The sequence below is a fragment of the Paroedura picta genome, chromosome 15 (genome assembly GCF_049243985.1).
Source record: "Paroedura picta isolate Pp20150507F chromosome 15, Ppicta_v3.0, whole genome shotgun sequence".
Classification (NCBI taxonomy): domain Eukaryota; kingdom Metazoa; phylum Chordata; class Lepidosauria; order Squamata; family Gekkonidae; genus Paroedura; species Paroedura picta.
Genome location: NC_135383.1, coordinates 3,879,951 through 3,895,509, shown reverse-complemented (window position 1 = coordinate 3,895,509; position 15,559 = coordinate 3,879,951). Strand labels below are relative to the sequence as shown.

Genomic DNA, 15,559 nt, shown 5'->3' with positions numbered 1-15,559 from the left:
GGCTAGAGCTTGCAACTCTAATGGTATCGTTTTCTCCATGGCGGCCAACCGGATGCCCCTGGGAGGCCAACAAGAATGGGATGAAGGCCACAGCCCTCATCTGCATGGAGTGGTACACTGCCTCTGAACATGGAGGCTCCATTTAGCGATCTTAGTCGATCTTGCTCCCTTGAACTTTTCTAGTTTCTTTTTCGGAGTCATCCTCAAACTGCCGATTCCACAAACCAGTGCTTGTCGTATGAAGAATTAGTTTTGCTGGCCTGCCCTTGATCTACCGCTGATGGCCTTCCTTCCCAGGAGTTAAGAGACGTGTGTGGCCTCACTCATGCATAGTGACTCTGTTGCCTGGTGCATGGGATTTTCAAGCAAAACATCCGAAACATGTTGCAGCGAGCTACCTAAGCATACAGGAGCTCAGAGCAATTCTCCCCTTCCACCATTTTCTCCCCAGAACAACCCTGCAAGGTGGGCTAAGTCGCGGAAGGGTGATTGGTCCAAAGCGAACGTCAATGAATCGATTGCCCGATTTGTACCACACTTTGTGCTTTTAAAGATGACATTTCTACTTTAAAATATTACGTCACGTGTGTATTGCGGTATAGCGCTTGAGGAAAGGGGCATGTTTTACAGGAGAAACTCATGGGACGAAACCAGATTGTAAGAAAACGAAAATTCGTGGGGTTCAAAATTCGTGCGAAGCAAAATTGAAAACGGAAACGCCGCATGAAAAGGGACAGCCTGTGAAGTTCAAAATCATCCCTAACCTGCAAGAACATTCTGCATTGTTTGCAAAAGCGGACAGGCAGAACCCAGGTCGATTTTAGACGGTCTCTATTTGAAAACATGCCAGCGCCCTCTGTTGTCCGAGGCTGGCCTACCACCCTGAGTCCTTTCCCTTATAAAATTTTGTGCTTGACTGAAGTCAGTGCAGACCACCTTTCCACAAAATGACACAATCTGGGAATGCCTTGCTGTTGGTTTGGCGAATTAGCTTTTACATTGCAGTTCCTCACTTTTGCAACCTCTCTCTCCCATCTTCAGCCTCTCTGTGGTGTCCAAATGCTCTTGGTTTATGATTAGATGGACTTTGGGGCTGTTACCGTAAGACGGGTTTGATTCTCCGCAGGCAGTCAGCTGGTGACCTCGGGGTCATCACAGTTCTCGCAGAGCTGTTCTCAAAGAGCAGTTCTCTTAGAGCTCTCTCAGCCCCACCCACCCCACAGGGTATGGTGTGGGGAGAGGAAGGGAATGTAATTGCAAGCTGCTTCAGGACTCCGGACAGTGAAAAACGGGGTATAAAAAACAGCTCTTCTTCTTTGCTTAATATTTATTTACTGACTCCATTCATGCCCTGGGCTTTCTCCATGGAGGGAATCTAAAGCAAATTCTCCTTCTCCTCTCTTCTATTTTATGCTTGCCACAACAACCCTCCGAAAGAGGTTAGGCTGAGAATGGCCCAAGGTCACCAAGCAATCTTTCACAGCAGAGTGGAGATTCGAACCCGGGCCTCTCAGAGCCTAACCCAGCCCTTCTCAACTTTTTTACCCTGGAGAAACCCCTGAAACATTCTTCATCCTTCGAGAAACCCCAGAAGCGGCGGAATCATGAAGAATACGGTCGGGAAGCAGAGCTGTGTTCATGCCCACCCAGGACCCCCTCCAAGCCCATCACTGGCCATTTGGGGAGATGGGAGTGGGCCGACATGACCATAGGAAGTGGCCCTATCACCCGATCCCCACCCATTTGGGAAACCACGAAGCCCTGGTGGAGGAAGCTTGCTCCAACCCAGGGGTAGTCAAACTGCGGCCCTCCAGATGTCCATGGACTACAATTCCCAGGGCTCCTGGGAATTGTAGTCCATGGACATCTGGAGGGCCGCAGTTTGACTACCCCTGCTCTAACCACTCCACCCCACTGGCTCCATTTCAGGGGGAGTCCATCTCTGAACGCCCTCGATCTGGAGGGGAACGGCCGCTGAGAGCCCATCCTGTTTCTCCCCTGCGGGTGAGCCCCCCAAAGGCCTCTGTTGACGTGCGGGCTGGAGACGGCCCCTTGGCCTGATCCAGGAAGGCGACCCTGCCAGCCGCCTGAAATGTGTGTGGGTTGGAAGGAAGACTCCTACGGTAGCCCTTTCCTAATAACATGTTTGAACTAAGCCGTGGAGCCAGGATCGAGCCGCAAAGCGGAGCCGAAGCTGGCGTCAGGCGCTGCCGTCTGCTGGACGCTGGATTTGCAAGAGCCTTGCAGTGAGGCTGTTGCTTTGTTCGTCAAAGGACCCCGGCCAGGTCGGAAGGAAGCACGGGGTCGTGCAGGCTGGACCGTGGGAATCTTCCTGTGGAGGACGCTAGGCGTGAATCGAAGAGCTATTTCCCCTGAATCAGAATTTCCTTATGAAAACAGAGATCTGGGTTTCTCTCTTACAACTTCCCCCCGGGGTTTCCCCACGCATGCCAATGATCTGAATGTGCCTGCCCATTGGAAAGAGACCGCCAGTCTCTGAGACATCACAGAGGGAGAGATGCGGCCGCCAAGGACACCCGAACAATGGGAGTCCTGAGCAGTAACTCACAAAGAGATGCAGCGGGCAGACTCTTTGCAGGCAAGGACTTTGGGCACACAGAAATCATGCTGTCCCGGCTCACTAACGTGCTCTGGCATCCCGTTTTGGGAACGGCTGGTCTCGAAATATTACTCCAGGCAAGCAATGCTAGGAACGTAAGAAGAGCCCCGCTGGATCAGAACAGCTGGATCCGTCCCAGCATCCTGCTTCCAGCCTCGACGAGCCAGGCGTCTGCACGAATTCCACAAGCAGGGCACGGAGGCAACGTTCCTACCCGGATCTTTGCCCCCCGGCCAACTGGCATTCGGGGGTACTCTGCCTCTAAACCGGGATGGTCTATCATTTTGCAAAGGAGTCCAACATTCCTCTTTTCTTCTTCTGAAACAGCAGATGGGGGGGGGGGGGGAACCCCAATCTGAAACCCATGTTGGATTCTCCGTGATGATAAATTACACTGAAGGAAGGGTGGCGTGTGTGTGTGTGTGTGTGTGAGGGGGGGGACAGAACTGGTGCCCCGAAAATCAACCCAGACGTCATCGATTTCTTTGTTTGCAGTCTCTGTTACAGCCCATTTAGCTGACAAAAGCCAAGGGGGCGAACTGGCCTTTGATGACCAGAAGGAAACACGAAGCCAGCGGCCAGACATGAAAGGAGAGGCATAAACAGACGCTGATTACATGGAAAGGAGGTGGTGGGGGTGGTGTTTCCTGTGTTTGCTTAGAGAAAATCGGAATTACACAACGGGCTCCAACTGGCAGGGAAGGGATGCCTCCAGCATCTGCACTTGCCGTCAAAGCCCCGGCCTGCCCGGGATCACATGGATGGAGAAGGAAGCTGCTCCAGAGGAGACATTCCCTGATCTGCTACGTCCTCCCCCCCATGGCCTTGAGCTACTCTTTGTTTCTCAGCCTCCCCTACCTTGAAGGGGTGTTGTGAGGACAAAAGAGGGGGCTAGGAGCTCTTTGGAAGAAAGAGGGGATTAAAAACTTCCCAGACAGACAAACGGAGAGATGAAGGTGGGGATCTGGGAAGAGGTCCATGGAGGTCCTCTAGCCCAGGAGTAGTCAACCTGTGGCCCTCCAGATGTTCATGGACTACAATTCCCATGAGCCCCTGCCGCTGGCAGGGGCTCATGGGGATTGTAGTCCATGAACATCTGGAGGACCACAGGTTGACTACCCCTGGGCTAGCCGATACAATCAAAACATCTGGATCCTCCAGGACCACCTGTTTAAAGCCCCCATTTGTTTGTGCGTAAGGGAATTTCCTCCTCCCTGGTGCTCTCCTTTCGTAAGCCCTGCCTGGACGGAGACCTGCCTAGCTTCAGAAGCCGGTGGGCTTCCAAACCACATCCTGGGTACCAAGGTGGGCTCCGGGTGTGGAATCCAGTGGTTAGGAGAGGAACGAAGCAGTCAAGAAGCGGTCAGGAAAGCAGAAATGGGGATCCAGCAGGACCAGGGCAGGAGGGAACCGGGGGCAGAAGAAGCGATGGGATGTCTTCCTGATGCGCGGCCTGCCACGGTGATGTCATCTCCCATTTATCATGGATGTTTAGCGCAACTATCGCATGTGGGGGCAGCCCAGGGCAGGGCGGAGACGGGCGAGCGCTGCCAGGGTTTTGATTTGGAAGTGATTAAACGTCCATTGTTGATTCTTCTCGATTCGTGTTCCCCCCGACACACACACACACACAACTTCAATTGATGAGGAACAGTTGGAGAGTTAGGATTCGTTGCTTGTTTAAATGAGCAGCCAAGACCTGCAAGCGTGCAGTCCGCTCGGCTGAGGCCTAGTTGCAGGAGGGATGCCAACCGACTGAAGGGATGAGTTCTTAGTGGGTTTTTTTTCACCTGCCGTCTTATTGTTTAATAATTAAGGGCAATTATGGGGGTTTTGAGCCTCTTGTGGCGCAGAGTGGTAAGGCAGCCATCTGAAAGCTTTGCCCATAAGGCTGGGAGTTCAATCCCAGCAGCCGGCTCAAGGTCGACTCAGCCTTCCATCCTTCCGAGGTCGGTAAAATGAGTACCCAGCTTGCTGGGGGGTAAATGGTAATGACTGGGGAAGGCACTGGCAAACCACCCTGTATTGAGTCTGCCATGAAAACACTAGATGGCGTCACCCCAAGGGTCAGACATGTCTCGGTGCTTGCACAGGGGATACCTTTACCTTTACCTTTATGGGGTTTTTACTGTCTTTCATTCTTTTACTGTGTAAACCGCCGTGAGCCCGATAGGGAACGGCGGTATACAAATTCAATTAATAAATGATTAAAAAAAAAAAAACAGAGCTGGCAACTTTAAGTCACAGCAGTAGGAGCGTGTGGTCTTCAGTTGCTAGGCCTGGTAACCAGGAAACTGGGGAGGGGCACAGGTGGAGGCAGTCCTTGGTAACAGCATGACGTCACTTCCAGGTATAACCATAAAGCTTCTGGAAATCCCTAGAGAGGACTGACCACGACAACTATTCCCATTGGAGGGATGCTGGCTGGAATGGAACAGGTTAGACCAGGGGTAGTCAAACTGCAGCCCTCCAGATGTCCATGGACTACAGTTCCCAAGAGCCCCTGCCAGCGAATGCTGGCAGGGGCTCCTGGGAACTGTAGTCCATGGACATCTGGAGGGCCGCAGTTTGACTACCCCTGGCTTAGACTGAAGACGGAAAAAGTGCAACCGTTTTTGCAATACATAGCAGTGGAGAGAACTGGGCAGCCTTTCCCTCGGGTCCCTCCCAAAACCTCTCTCTCTCAGGAAAGTGAGGGAACCACAAAGCCCTGTGTAACATATCAAACAAGGCAATCTTTCCGCTCCATTAGCATTCATCCCTATGCCAGCATCTCTGGTTTGCCCCTAGAGGCAGACGTCTCCTTCTCTTTGCCAGTGACCCCGATATTTGGGACAGAGCCGGCTTCAGCGGGGTGGAGGGTGAACGAGTTTGCCCCCAGTATTCCCTTACTCTATATGGATAAGATAAGGCGAAAGGGAGGGGAACTTGTCAGCCTCTTTGACCGAGGCACTTAATTTGTCTCAGGTTTTAACAATTTATTTGTGGTGTCTCCAGCCCCGGCGTCTGGGCCTGAGTGGGAACATCAACCACAAGCCGATCTTATCAGCGGCTATTACCAAGACGGCCGCTATTACCCTCCTTGGACGATCTGTTATTTCTAGGAAACAAGATCTCCGTTGTTAGGAGTCCCTTCTCCCCGCTGCTCTTCACATCCCATAAACTTCATCTCTGGCCCCAGGAACCTGCTCTGTATGTATTCTGATCGGGCCGTGGTCACATCGCTGGCCTAGCGCTTCATCCGCCAACGTCGCCGGGAGCCAGGGAGCTCTTTGGGAACGGAAAGGCCAGGAGGCCTTTGCAAAAACTTTCTGAAATCAAATTAACCATGGGCGGGCTACAGGACGGAGGAGGAGGGGGCCTGCTGGCCCGTGCAAAATCCAAGAATGAAATATGTGCCGTGCCTTTCAGGTTTCGTTTTGCCGTCAAAGGGCTAAATGGAACCTCCATGTTCAGAAGCAACGTACTTCTGGAGAACAGTGGGAGGTGACAGTACCTCTGTCTACCTCAGTACCTCAGTACTAAGGAGGTGGTGAGCTCCCCCTCACTGGCAGTCTTCAAGCAAAGGTTGGATACACACTTAGGATGCTTAGGGCTAATCCTGCGTTGAGTAGGGGGTTGGTATGGCCCCTTCCAACTCTAGGATTCTATGATTCTATGATTCTCTGTCCCTTTTATACAGAGTCAGAAAGGGGCCATGCAGGCCATCTTGTCAACCCCCTGTTCAATGCAGGATCGGCCTAAAGCATCAGGGTTAAGCACACAGGACTCCAGGTGTGGCTGGAGACGCGGCACCCAGGAGGACTATGACACCTTGTGGTTTTCACGTGACGCCTCTGCTGATGCAGCCTCCTTGGGCTACCCAGCTGCCCACTGTAGGAAACAGGATTTCGGACTCAAACTGCTCTGATCAAGGTCCTCGTGACCCGTCCTGTTGACTTTCTAGGGCTGCTCCGAGCCCCGCTAAGGCGTCCCCCCCCCTCCCCCTGCCTCCTTCCTTCCTGGCCGCACATTAATCAGGTTATCCCTGACAATTGCTTCATTCATCACAGCGGCACAACACTGACACCGGGCCCTCCGCTCACTCCCTCCCTCCGCAATGAAAGGATGGCTGTGTGTTTAATTAAAACCAATAATAATTTTCAGATTAATGAATAAACGCAGCTCCCAGCTCGGCAGGCGGCTTGCGAGGGGAACGGAATTAAATTTTAATCTTCCGCTGAATTATTAAAGTAAACGGAGTGCGGATCTTGTAAATGGTATAATGTTCCTGACAATCTCTGCAGACGCTGCCCTCCGAGCGCATGGAGGGGGGGGCTTGGCGTAACGATGGTTTCTTATTGACTTACACGCTGTGGGTAGTTCGGCTCTTCGAAAGCTTAACGCTCACAAGCAGGCACCATTCATTCCAAAGGAACGAGCAAGCTCCATTCATTCCATAGGAGCCTGCGCACAAGGAGTTTGCGTTCAGAACCGGGCGGAAGACAAGGGTCTTTGGATCGGAAGAAATCCCAAAGCGTCAGTCCAACAAACCAGAGGTGGAAAGTGTCATTAAGTTGCCGTGGTGCCATAACCAAACTGCCAGGGCAGCGGCTTCAAATCCCCGGTGATCTTGGGCTGGTTGCTCTTTCTCAGCCTGGCCTGCCTCGCAGGGTTGTTGGGAGGAAAGAACACATGAGAGGAGAACCAGGGAAGTCTCTCTGAGCTCGTTGAAGAATGGTTGTCTACAAATGTAAGAATTAAGAGTGCCATGGGAGGGAAAAGCCTTCCAGACCAACATTAGCTCTTTCTAGCAAGGAGTCCAGGTACTCACTAGTTGTCAAAAGTTAATAGGTTCACTAGCAGACTCCTAAACTGAGGATAACCAGTGGTACGTTCCTCATTGTATACCAGAGCCCTGTCCCTTTAAATAAATAGTGTCATCAGCATAGGGGGTGGAGCTCTTGCAAATTTCAGTCATGCCCCTCAGAGTATATAAAGGCCTCACTGTGGCCTCCGTTGCAAAGCAAAGGTTGGTGGAGATTTGCCTGGAGCTGTCCAGGTGCTGCAGAGGTGCCTCCTGGCCACAGCGGCGTCTTACCTTGTATCATCCAAGAGGTATGCTAACTGCAGTGAAAAGAATATTAACTTATGTTACAGTTTGTCTTTGCAGTTTGGAAAAGCTGGGACTTGTCTTCATTCAGGAGGTGACGATATCCGGTTGCCGTCGACGAGGAGGCTTAGTGTGGGCAGAAGGCCAGGCGGAGCAGCCGTTTCTCATTGGCTCCAGGCTGGCATCCGAAACAGGAAGGACGCAGCCCGTGAACGGACCACCCGCCAGATCTGAAGCCTAGGGGAGAGGGGGGGCCCACTCATGCATAATGCATTTGTGCCTCCTCACAAACTTAAAAAACACACAACCCAGAAAACAGAGACACAGGCTAAAACCAGAAAGGAGATGTGGTGGGGAGATTTGGAAAACCGACTCCCTTAGCCTTCCTTTCACCTCGGTCTTTGAAGGGGGGGGGGGGAAATGGGGGGAGGGGATAGAAGTTGCACAGATACCTTGAGGAGTGGAAGGTGCTTTCATCCATGTCCAAATGTGGAAAAGAAAAGGAAGGTGTTTATTTTCCACTCGCATGTTTCCTCAGCCCTGGAGTCGCAGAGAGATGGCTTGCAGAGATGCAGTCGGCTTGGGGAGATATTATCCGGGGTGTTCTGGTGTATGTTACATTGCGTTTGCGTGTCTCCGAAAAACCCTGGGTCGCGGGCCGGTTTGTGAAAACAAAGCGGGGGGGGGAAAGGAAGTGCGCCATTAAAATTCATCACTGCGCGGGGAACGAGGCCGGCCCAATGGCGCGCTTCTCATTGTCTCCTATTGTGCAAAGGGCATTACGATTCTTTAATATCTGCTATGCTCATTAGAGTCTCATTAGCAAGGAGAACTGAGCGGGAGGCGGAAGCCCCTTGCCCCCTCCCACCAAACTACCTTTCACTGAATCGTGCCATTGGTCCCCCTTGCTCGGAGTTAAGGACCCTCGTGGGCTGTGGCTAAGCTTGTGTGTGGCGGCGTCTGAATCGGCCGTTCCAACCTTAGTTGTGGCTGCCGTCTTCGAGGTCTCCTCTCGCCCCTGGAAGGGGCCATTGTGGTTGTCGCTAAAACAACGTTCTTTTAATCTGCACAGTCAATCAGCGCTCCAAAAGCCAATCAGGAGGCCTGCTGGGGAAGAGCCACACCGGCCTCTAAAATGTTTGGTAGGGATCGAAAAAGGCATCAGCATTGCCATGGTGCCCAAGGCGTTGGGGACCCCAGACCTGGCCCTGGCGGCTTAACCCCTTCTACCAGATCCAGTTCTTTTGGGGTTTGGCTGTCCCTTGAAGCTCTGCCCCCGGTCTGAGGGGCCGGACACACACAGAACGCTCCCTTCCAAGTTGCTCCTTGGCCAGGATGCTGGGGGGGGGTGGTGATATTTAGGCAGGAAAGTACTTCTGGATTAATAATGCACACACTTGGGGAGAGGGGGAGAGGGAGACTCCTCCCCCACGCCCCCTTTTATTTATCAGCCTGCTATTCATCACCCTGGCCGTGCTCCTGCAAATCCGCCTGCGATTATAAATACTTAATACAGATGGAGGAGCCCACCGAACGTCGGATCCATCTTGTCTAATTAGGTCAGGTCGATTCGGAAGGGTGCGTCTTTATGCTCCCTGCAGAAGCGGGGTCTTGGAGCGTTTTGCTAACTGGGGCTAGGGAGGGCTGTGACACCCCCATACACCCCCCCCCCCCACACACACACACACCACCTTTGTTTTTAAAAAGCCATTAACCATAAAGAGAAGAAGAGCTGTTTGGGGGAAGCCCTTTCTGTCGCAGATGCTGGAGAGGTGCGGCTTCTCAGAGTAGATAGATAATAGTTCAGCCGGCTGGCTTGATGTAAGGCTGCTGCGTCTGTATGTGAGCATTCCCAGCAAAGCTGAGCTCTCCAGGACTGCGAACGAGGCCAGGGGAATGCCACCAGAGTCCCACAGAGCAGCCAGATTTATCTGCCCTGCAGAAAGATGTCGATCGAAAGTTTTACCAGCCACCAAAACAAGGACACTGGGATGACATCGGTTTGATCGAAAGCCTGGCCTCTGGACCCCGGGAGCCCAGATAGCTGCTTGTGTGTTTGCTTCAAGCTTCCTTCTAAACCCTCTAAATTACCTTCCCTTGCAGGGAAACCTGTAGCTACAATGTGTGGCCCGTCTCAGATGGCCCAAGAAGTATCTGGATGCTTTGAAACGAATCGCACTTCCCCTTTAGTTGAACTGCCCAAGTCAGTCTTGGATAATTTACCAAACTGCAATTCGGGCACAATTCGGCCATGCAGGCATGAGGTAGTTTAAAGGGACCAACATTTCCCGTTTCTGTCTATTCCATGGTCTGACCCCAAATGTCCACCGGGAAAAAGATTTTGCTTTTTTTTTTTTTTTTTTAATGAGGGGTCAAATTCCTGCACAGTCAGGCTTTCTCATCTTCTTCCTCCCTTTGAATAAACTTTGCAATCTGTAGCCATCTTGGCACGATGCTGGTTCAAGGCAGGCCGAGAAGCCTTTACTATGGCCGCTCTTTCAGCTTGCCGGATAATGAAGAAAAATGTGGATTGATCTTCCTGAAAGCTCAATAGCGGCCGGAGGCACATGTCGAGAATACAGACCTTCGAAGATGTCTTACAGCTCGGAAACGGAAGCACGCTTTAATTCAGAATAATGGCCATGCATTATTAAACTGCATACAAACCAGGGGTGTGTTTAACTGCAGATAAAAATGCTTCCTGCTTAATTAGTGAGTCTCCCCAAAGTACCAAAAAAGCCCACTTCAGCTTCTTGGGGTGTCCTCAAAGCAGGAAGTGTCACCGCTTAAATAATTGCTCCATCCTCTTCCCCTCCCTTCCTTCACAGTCTCTCGTGTCTTCTGTTTTACTTCCTTACTTGCCTAAGACTGCAATGCCAATCCACAGAGATCAATGCCTAACCGGATATAATCTTTAGGTCTTTGTTTCTCCTTGGAATTCCACCCCCCCAAAAAAAAAAATCACTTTAATTTTGTCCCTTTTTATCTTTAAGGTATCTTCTATCTTCTACTAATCAATAAAGCACAGCCACTCAATAGGAGTGTATGACTTCTGGCTGGAACCCAAAGATACAACTCCCAAGAACTTTCTCCCTGGTCAGTTACCCCCATGCTGTATTGTTTGGTTCAAGAGACCATTTAATTTGGAAATTTCCCTTTTCTCCTGAAGCTTCAAATCCCATCACTATGGAGGAGGTCTGAGACCAGGAGGGGAAACAACTCTTTGCTTAAAACAAATAGGGATTTCAACACAAGTAACTTGCAGAATTTCTGCAAAAGGGAGGTTTTTACATTCTTTTTACAAGCTTCAGAAGAACATGCAGCGGGGTTTGGGATTCAAATTCATACCCGGAGAATGTAAATGATAAACTGCACAGCAGAAAAAGGCATTTCAAAAGTATAATACTGATGATAAGCTTTGACGCACTTCTCTTAAATAATTTAAAATTGCTGTGACACTTGGACGTTTCCAGGCTTGCAATTATACACTGTACATTTACAATATTTATAAATAAATAATCACCACTGTAAACACAAAGATTTTTACATACAATACTAGTTCCCTCAAAAGGAGACTGGCTTTCAGTATTTCCCCAACTCCTCCTAAAAGCAATTTAGTCGAGCAAAACTTTTCTAACTGGCGACCTGCTGGGAACACAACGGCAAGCCATCGAGGGACTTGATCAAACCTATTTTTGGCTGCTTGCCGGGAATTGCACAAGCTGGGAGTTTACAAACACCTGCCGTGGCTCATCAGTTACAATTGGCTTGTTGGTCACAAAATGGGCTTGGCAGTCCTTATAACAAGGATGAAGGAGGGTGGTTGTTTTTTTGCAGGGGGGGTAGATCTAAATACCACAGGAAGATGGTATCTGAAGGGTGCATCAAGAGCACACAGATGCACACAGTGATTCATTTCTGTTCCTCAGAATAAGAAGGAATCAACTCCGGTCCAAAGATTCTTTCAGTTGTTGCTTAAAAGTCAAAGATTTAGGAAGCCTGAAAGATATGAGGGCAGTGGGTCATGGCTCACGAGCAGGGCATCTCCCAGGTGACACCTCCAGTAAGCAGATCAGGTGTTAGGTAAGACCCTGGAAAACTGTTGGCTCTCCTGTACCACGGAGATCTCAAGTTGGACTCCACCAACGCCACCATCCCAGTAAGGCTCACACTGTGCAAAGAATTCCCTCCACCAAACCCCAGGGTAATTAAATGGGTTTACATACATCTGCCATTTTTTCTGACTCCAGAATTATTTGGAACAGCACTCTTGGGTGTATTACAAAACTCTCATGCCCCAGTCCGGGCATACGGTGTTTCATGACTCCACATAAAAGGCCATCTCATGACTCCACAAGAACACTTTGAGGACTAAGGTTATGCACAAGCTGCACACTCCTCAGGTCATTAAAAAGGACACAATTTGGCCTTGAAAAAACTTTCGCAAAATGCCAGGCCTCTCAAAACTGACGTTTTTCTTGCAGTTCTGAACTCAGCTTCTCAGGATTAATAGGAAAATCCTTATAGATCTACCTGACCTTGGGTCATTTCTTGGAACAAAAATGGACATTACTTATAATAAAAGTTATAATAAAGGCATCTAGTAACACCAAGTTGGTAGTTATGACTAGAGATGTGAAGGTCTGAGAGAAAAAAAACAGCTTTTTTTTTCCTGGAAGAAATTCATTTCCCCTCTGTGGCTTCACAATTTCTAGAAATTTTCAATCGCTAGAAATCTCAAGAAAATAAAATATTCACAAGAAAAACAACCTATATATAATTAATAATAATAATCCAAACTTCCAAAAACAAGTTTCTGGGGCAATTTGGTGACACTTTATCCATTCCGGCAAGACTAGGTTAGAATAATTGATTGCTGTACCCTCTTTTCAAGAGCTAACTGTACCACACTGAAAGAACTGCCACTGGTTTGTATAGGATAAAGGTTTCCTCCCTTTCTAATAGCTGGCAGATCATTTAGGCATACAATAAACAGTGTAAAGCAAAATCCTTTGCAGGGACACAACTTAGCAGCGCCGTCTAAGAACAATATGCATTTAAAATTATTTGAACATCTTACTGTGAGAACAGACATTTCCCGTCTCTAATACACCGTAACAAAGGCATACAATAACCAATTACAGACATGGTTCCCACATTCAAAAACAGCCTCATGGACCACACTGTTAACAGATTTGTTCCTCCATTATTATCCTTATAATTCTAAATTTGCCAGTGTGCTTGGCTAAAATGGATTTATCCTTCTAAAGGAAAAATCAAAACACCTGCCCCATTATCGCCCCACCCCTCTTGCAGTTCTAGTATTATAGCAGTCTCTTATATCAGTAATTCAGGGTTTTTGTTCTGTTTTTTTTTTTAATTAAGTTTCCTGTGATGCAAGAAGTTGGTTCTAGGTCCCATAATCTTTGTAAACAAACGTTGCTCAGTGCTCTTCTTGGACATCTTGTGTAGCTTTAGACAGACTCTGTCATAGGGTGAGGCAGGTCCCTGTGTAAGATGGTCCTGATAAATCCTGTGGCTGCAGGGGGAAGTATTTCCATGTGATGCACATTCATCTCCACCCCCATCTTATTGTCTCTCCTGTCTCTCACACAGTCTTCAAGGGATGCCATCTTTCCTTTGACAGCATTGTGAAGGAGGCACACTCCAGTCATATATATAAGACAGTCTGAGTTTAACCTCCTCTTTACAGAGCTTCCCTTCTTTGGCCAGCGTCTGATGTTTCTCCAACATGTCCTCAATGCCCTGTTTATGAGTTACGATGTACTTGTTGTTGCAGCCTCGTGATTTATACTCTGTGTCAAAACGGGGGTCATGGATCCTTTTCACATCCACGGGTGCTAGCCAGGCACCCAAGGAGACATCTTCACTCTGCCACACGTTGAGATAGTCTTGGTTGAGGCGCAAATAGTGCACGAGGTCTGCTGAGATCACATAGCCGCCCCCAAGGGCGTAAGGCAGGTAGTAGTCACAAAGGAGCCACGCGTTTTCCTTCCATTTTCCTCCCGATTTCACGCGGCCCCGCCCCGAGAAGAAACCCCAGTAGAGACGGTGCGGCTCCTTGGTTTTCAGTTCCTCTACGAGGACGTCCAGCCGTACAAACGTATCATCGTCCGCCTTGAGGACAAAGCGAAAATCCAGGTGCTGGTCAAGCCACGCGTACATAGCCAAGACCTTGGCGGCCAGATTTTCATAGGAGTCACGAAGGTCCGGGAGGAGCAAGAGGTCCCGGTGACGGCTCTGCTCCAGTTCCAAGGCATGAAGCTCCTCCCCGCTCAAGCCACCGGTGCCCACCACGAAGCGGCACCAAACGTCACTGTGCGGAGCCCGGCCAACCGCCGAGAACCAAGTGCTGCGGATGATGCTGCGCCTCTCCGTATATTTAGGGCCGCTGGTCACCAGCACGGCCAGGAAAGCCGTCTCCTCAGGAGGAGGGGGCAAGGCCACAGCAGGGGGATGGAGACCGCCGACACTGCCGGGGCGGGCCGGGGGCTGCTGGTGAGGCAGGGCCCACCCTTGGGAGGGCTTGAGGCCTTCCGAGGTGCACTTGGCCAGGTAGAGAAGCACCACAGCGAAGAGCAGCAGGCCCCCCAGGCCCAGCGCCGTCTTGCGGCGGCAAAGGAGGCGGAGAAGCTTCATAACCGTGGCTGAGAGGAGGACAAGCAGTCCCCTCAGGATGGCCTTTTATAGCCTCCTCCCAACTGTCTGGCCCCGCCCCTTTAGTGGGCGGGTCTGTCTCCCAACCCCGCCCTCGTGCCCCTCGACAGGGCAAATCGCCACTCTCGACTCCTCCCTCTTCCTCAAGGGGGCGTGACGCGACTCTAGCCCTTCTAGTCCCGCCCCGCCCCCTCTGGCGCGCGAGCCCAGGGACCACCCCCTCCCCCCTCGTGCTTCGCCTCAGGTTTTGGCGGGAAGCCGCCCGGCGCGCTGCGTGGGGCTACGGGTGGCGGGACGGGACACACCTCTTCTTGCTCAGCCCGCGTTCGGAGGAGGCGCCCCCCCTCAGCGGCGGTTTCATCGTCGTCGGGCGGGATCCCTCGCCTCAGTCCACTTCCCCGGCATCCCAGGGAGGGGGGGGGGAATATTAAGAATCCTGTAAGGCGAAGAAGAGAGGGCACGGCTTCCCCGCAAGCCTCTCCCGCAGTTCCGTCTTCTCCGCCCACCCTGCTCGGGCGAAGGGAAAGAAAAGAGATGCGAATGAATAGAAAAAGGGGGGGGAGGGAAGCTGACGTCACGTGACCGTTCTCTCCGCCCTTCGGCGGCCGCCCTGTTGAGGTTGGGCAGGTGAAGCCGAGGAGCGGCGCCATCTTTGAGGGCAGAGCCCCGGCCGAGGACCGTGAGTGGTGCGCTTTTAGCTCCTCCCCTTCGGTGCCTGGTGACGTCAGCCATAGTGAATAAAGTCGCCAGGGCCGCCAGGGATCATGAGAGTACAGGTATAAGGAGAAAGCAAATTAAATCAGAGTCCAGTCAGGCACCTTTAAGACCAACAAAGATTTATTCAAGGCGTGAGCTTTCGAGTGCAAGCACTCTCCCTCAGTCTGTGAACTTCCATCATGACAGTAATCAGCATCACAAATACGTTGTGTGTTAATCCCTTGCAAGAAAAGCAAATCAAATATCATCCCTTTGGATTCAAATTTTCTAGCAAGGAATTAACACACTGCATAGTAGGGATGTTGGGGGGGGGGCTGTTTGCTCATTTGCTCCTGGTTTACTTTGCCCTTAGATCTGCACTCTTACCATCCCTGTTCTAGTGTCTGAAACAGTGCGTGCACTCGGAAGCTCACGCCTTGAACGAATCTTGGTTGCCCTTAAAAGTACCACTG

General features: G+C 50.7%; 1 protein-coding gene and 1 long non-coding RNA gene across 3 annotated transcripts; both read right to left on the bottom strand.

Annotated features, from left to right (window-relative positions):
* Window positions 1-6,958: 6,958 nt before the first annotated feature.
* On the bottom strand, window positions 6,959-15,012 carry LOC143824493 (uncharacterized). Of its 2 annotated transcripts, none has more exons than XR_013226784.1 (3): window positions 14,696-15,012; window positions 8,165-8,358; window positions 6,959-7,726 (listed from the first exon to the last, which is right to left on the bottom strand). It is a non-coding gene; the product is annotated as an uncharacterized LOC143824493 (long non-coding RNA). The 2 variants fall into 2 exon arrangements; XR_013226785.1 differs by having other exon boundaries at window positions 6,959-7,344.
* Window positions 11,098-14,582, bottom strand: B3GALT6 (beta-1,3-galactosyltransferase 6). The gene has a single exon (XM_077311860.1). It carries the CDS (start codon window positions 14,370-14,372, stop codon window positions 13,332-13,334), a length of 1,041 nt encoding a protein of 346 aa, XP_077167975.1. The 5' UTR covers window positions 14,373-14,582; the 3' UTR covers window positions 11,098-13,331.
* Window positions 15,013-15,559: the final 547 nt, after the last annotated feature.